The sequence below is a fragment of the Dipteris shenzhenensis genome, chromosome 3 (assembly GCF_047967505.1).
Source record: "Dipteris shenzhenensis isolate YYH24624 ecotype China chromosome 3, Dip_SZ_1.0, whole genome shotgun sequence".
Classification (NCBI taxonomy): Eukaryota; Viridiplantae; Streptophyta; class Polypodiopsida; order Gleicheniales; family Dipteridaceae; genus Dipteris; species Dipteris shenzhenensis.
Window position 1 is genome coordinate 62,593,634 of NC_141598.1, and position 4,831 is coordinate 62,598,464.

At 46.3% G+C, this 4,831-nt stretch overlaps 1 protein-coding gene across 1 annotated transcript; it reads right to left on the bottom strand.

Moving 5' to 3' along the window:
- Positions 1 to 482: 482 nt before the first annotated feature.
- Positions 483 to 2,342, bottom strand: LOC147904141 (flavanone 3-dioxygenase 2-like). The gene is made up of 4 exons (XM_087372708.1): positions 2,065 to 2,342; positions 1,594 to 1,826; positions 1,137 to 1,461; positions 483 to 1,008 (listed from the first exon to the last, which is right to left on the bottom strand). Exons 1-4 carry the CDS (start codon positions 2,308 to 2,310, stop codon positions 736 to 738), a joined length of 1,077 nt encoding a protein of 358 aa, XP_087228834.1. The 5' UTR covers positions 2,311 to 2,342; the 3' UTR covers positions 483 to 735.
- Positions 2,343 to 4,831: the final 2,489 nt, after the last annotated feature.

Sequence of the window (4,831 nt, forward strand, 5' to 3'; positions counted from 1 at the left end):
AGCCAATATATGCATAATATCATTGAAAGAGGAAGTAATGTATGTAATGTATGTAAAATTTTTAGTATGTCTTTGTTTAGAGACAAAGCTTGAACCTTTTAAGGAGCTTTTAAGCTCTACATTGAGCCATGGAAGCTTTGGAGTAATGTTTAATTTTCGGGTGCATGATGCTTAGGAGGTTAATGACAAAGACATATGCATATTTATTTTTTATTGTCTATTTTCCTCATGCATTTTGTTAGTGGTTCTTTAGTGCATTACAATGTAATGTCAATCTCCATTATTTGATATACATAAACTTTCCTTGTAAGTAACTATTAAAGCTCAGTTTGATGGGTGGATCTGGTAGAGATCCATTTGGCATCCATGTTGGGTTAAAGAAACTCCACTAGATCCATGTTGGACCAAACGAAGTAGAGATTTTAAATTTTTATTTTTTGGAACTAGCATCGAATATCAAATAAGGTTACACATGGAAAGTGTAGTGCCAATTATTAAAAGGTACATAACATTATTTCTATAAGAGAAGCTCATAATAAGCGTCTACTTCCTTAAAGAGATCATGCGGGGCGTCTACTTTGTTAATGACCATACTCAAGGGAGGATTTAAACAAGGTAGCTTGCATGGTTACAAGACCATAAAAGCCTATGCGTAGAGTAACTCAAGGTAGGATTTAAGTAGCAAAGCTGCGGACATGTATTATGTCCACCATCTCTACTGGTCATCGGCGCATGCTAATTACTAGCCACAGGCCCACTGTAGGTGCCGCCAGCGTAGTTGAGAGTAGTCTTGTACAATGGCAGATTGTTGGAGTAGTAGTCCCTCAGATACTCCCCAAAGATTACCTCTCTGAAAACGGGTGGATTCTTCTCGCTGACCAACGCAGGGATTGGAGCTATCTTTGATTCTTCTGTCGGACCGAAGAAGGCAGCTAAAGACGTCCTGGGCCTATCAGTGTTGGCCACCACTCTATGCTCCACGCTCTTATACTTGGCATTGGTTAAGATCTGCAAAGCAATATACGAACATGTTCTTTAGTGGTTTGAATGAATTATTTATCAACCAGTTAAAGATCACATGAGAATTATAGCAATTTCGAGAAATTAGGCGTAGGGGAAGGCGGATTCGGGAGCACCTCTATCTGGTCTGCTATGTTTATGATAAACGCGTTTCCCACAGGATGGACTGGCACCCATTTGTCTCCCTTCTTTATTTGCAGGCCAGGCACTTCGTCTGGCAGCAGGATGGTGAAACTGCTGACATCCGAGTGGGCGCTGAGGGCGAAGACGAGACTGGGGTCCGGGCAAGGTGGGTAGAAATTGATGGCCAATACCAAACGCTCGACCCCCGGAAGATTTGTTTTGATGTACTCCGGGGTCAATCCCAGGCTCTCGAAGATGGCTTCATAGAGACGTTCCGCGAGCTTATCGATTGCGGCTTGGTACTCCTGGAGCTCTTCTCTGGAACGCAGCAGGCAAACACAAACAAGTCCGTTATAAGGATCAGACATTCATTTCGATCCTTATCGCACTGCAAATTGTAAGCTCCTGGCTTTCGATAATCAAATTTTGGCTGTGCTCTGAAGTACCGACCTTAGAACTAAAGGGGGATTCTTGAAGCCGTCGCATATTCCCGGACGACGTCTGATCACCAGGGCATCTTTCCAGTCTTGAGCCTGGCCTGGCGCATTGTTGAAACCGGTGGCGAAGGTGATGCCACTGTCCGCATTGTGTGACGGCATCTGCTTCTTCTCGTGCGCAGGTAGCTCGTAAAACCGCTTAACTGCTTTCAGCATCTTGTCGATGTCCACGCCGTGATTCAGCACCTGCGAATTCATGAAGAAAGCGTCAACTGGACGAACAGGGACAATGACAAAGCACACAATTTTACGTGCGCATGCAACTGGAGGCAGCCGGTAAGCATTGGAAGTCGGAGGTCTCAAGCTACATAAGAAATGACCAGCTGGTAAAGCATGCAACTCAAGGCAGCTGGTAAATTCAGTTAAAAACGATGGTCGGAGGGTTCATGCCCGCACAAATAACGATAGTACAGCCAGCGTAGACCTGGAAAAAGCCCCACTCCTCGCAGGCGCCGCCGATCTGCGAAACGATCTCCCCGTGGCGCTTCCCGTCGAGGCCGGAAAGGTCGATGACGGGGATCTGTTCCTCGGTGGAGAGTGACTCAAAGCTGGGGCGTTCATGGGGAGGGCGGATGTAATTGGCGGGAACTTCCTTGATGCCATCGTCGAGCATTTCTTTCACGCCCTTAACATGGTCGCGGAAGCTTCCGCCCATGACTGTGGGAGCCATTGCAGGGTGAGACAGACAGAGAGAAGAGCGTGGATGTGGATGCGGTGCGATGATCGATCAATTGAGGGGAGGAGATATATAGAAGCGAGGCTGGTGAGATCATTTAGGGTGACGCTCCCACGCCAAGGTGCATGCCTCTGTATTTGGTGCATCCTGTATGTGGCATGGAGTTCGTGGTATGTCCTCTCATTAATGGCACAAGCTTCCGAGGTACCGGAGCTGGAAAAGTTCAGCTCAAGAAATATAATTCTAATCACAATACTAATCAAATTGGATTAGAATACTAATCAAATTGAAGAATTAAGCTGCCTAAGTCTAAATGAAATGCACTCAAACAATGTATAAACCTATGCAATCAACACTTGTGCTTGCTTAGTTGTGCATCTATATGCTTATATTACACTTCACAGATTTTCATGGTATCACGCCTAGGATAGGAGGAAAACCTTCTTAAGTTAAAAAAAACAGAGCACTCATTTGTGACACAGATTTGGACGATTGTTACGATGGCACAAGTACCTTTGCAAGCCTATAAAATGGACAAATTGTCAGAGACAAAGTTCCAACAATGGAAAATGACCATGGAACGCCTACTGCAGAAACTCGACCTACTCGTTGTCATCGCCTATGGAATGACGATGCTTATGTTAGACCCTATTATCCTGACAAATGCTCAAGCGGTTGGTAGATTTGAAAGCTAAGCCTATTAGGGGAGAAATGGGACCTTTTGGATGAATTTCTTTTGTACTCTGGCCTACTATAGGTCTGCCCCTTTGTACCAATGGTATTTGAGGTGTACCAATGAGAGTGCTCCTTTGTGTGGGGCAATGCTATGTTGAGGTTGAGGGATGGCAGGCATGCAGAAATCCCCTATTGGCTATTCCTCTTACATTGGGGACCACCCAAACCATCCTCCCCCGCCTTAACCCATGCTTGACCACCCTCCCATGTGCACCCACCCCAAATCATCCCCAAATCTCATTTATGTCTTTGTGGGTCCTCATGGGCGAATTTCTCTTCTCCTTAGGTGTGTTACAGGTCTGCCCCCTCTTTCTCTGCTCCTCTGCTCTGGTCCCAACTGCCCTCTCCCTCCATTGCGGGACCTTTTGGACAAATTACTTTTGTCCTCTAGCCTACTGCAGGTTTGCCCCCTTTCTGTGCTCCTCTGATGTGGTCCTACTACCCTCTCATCCTTTCCCTTCCCCCTTACCCGCCCCTCCCCATCCCTATTTCCCCCCCCTTCCCTTCCTCACCCCTCTCCCTTTCCCTCCCCTCCCCCTCCCCATTCCCCTCCCCTTTCTCCCTCCCCCCCCTTTCCCCTTCCCCCTTCCCTTCCCCTCAACTCCCCTCCCCTCCCCTCCCCCCCCCCCCCCCTCTCTCTCTCTCTCTCTCTCTCTCTCTCTCTCTCTCTCTCTCTCAACCTCCTCTTCCCTGTTCCTTTCTCCCTCCCCGTCCCCCTTCCGCTCTCTCTCTCTCTCTCTCTCTCTCTCTATTTGTCTCTCCTCTTCCCTGCCCTTTCTCCTTCCCTTCCCTTCCTTTCTCCCTCCCCTCCCCTTTCCCCTTCCTTTTCCTCCCTTTCTCTCTTCCCCCCTCCCTCCCCTCTGTCAACAGTCGCAGCATGAATCCCACATGGACAAGGATCAACTAAAAGCCCTATGGGCATGCCTATGCCATGTGGACAAGTGCATTGCACCAGTCCCGTGCCATATGTATCAATGTCCTTCCATTGATGAAGCAAGGACATGTACCTTCCATGCATGCATGTGCAACGTTGTTCATATCTACAAGATTTTAGAGTTTTTAAACTCTCAAATGGTGTTTATTGATACCATTATGATATCTCGAAGATTTTAGAGGACTCTTATGGTATATTGATGTCACGCATGGGCCATACATACATTAGAGGATTCTTATAGTAAATTAATATCATGCATGGGCCATACATACATACATACATACATTAATTTATTCATGCATTTAAATTATTTTTATATATTTAAATTATGATAAATTAAGTAACTAATTAAGAAAAAATTAATTCTTTTAATTCAACTATCAATGAGAGTCTACAAGTGGTTTTTATGTAAACTGTGTCATGTTAAATTTGATAATTCTGATTTAATCAACACTTGTGCTTGCTTAGGGGTGGTAGCAAGCTAAGGGTGTCCACTTCCGGACCACTTTCGGGTGAGTGTGACACCCGCTCGAGTGAAAATACAAAGGTTTTGCTTCGGTCTCCAATACCTCGATCGAGGTATTAGCACCAATGAAAATCACACACGAGGACAACCGAGCCAAGCCAATACCTCGATCGAGGTACTGGGCTTTTTTCACCGGACCGAGCCTCTACCTCGATCGAGGTTTGCTGGCAAGCCACCTATACATGCCACATCTACCTCGTTCGAGGTTTCTGGCAATCCAGCTCAACCTCGATCGAGGTAAGGTGGCATGTCCAGCATACCTCGATCGAGGTATGTGCCATCCGACAGGGCAGATGACATACCTCGATCGAGGTATGCTG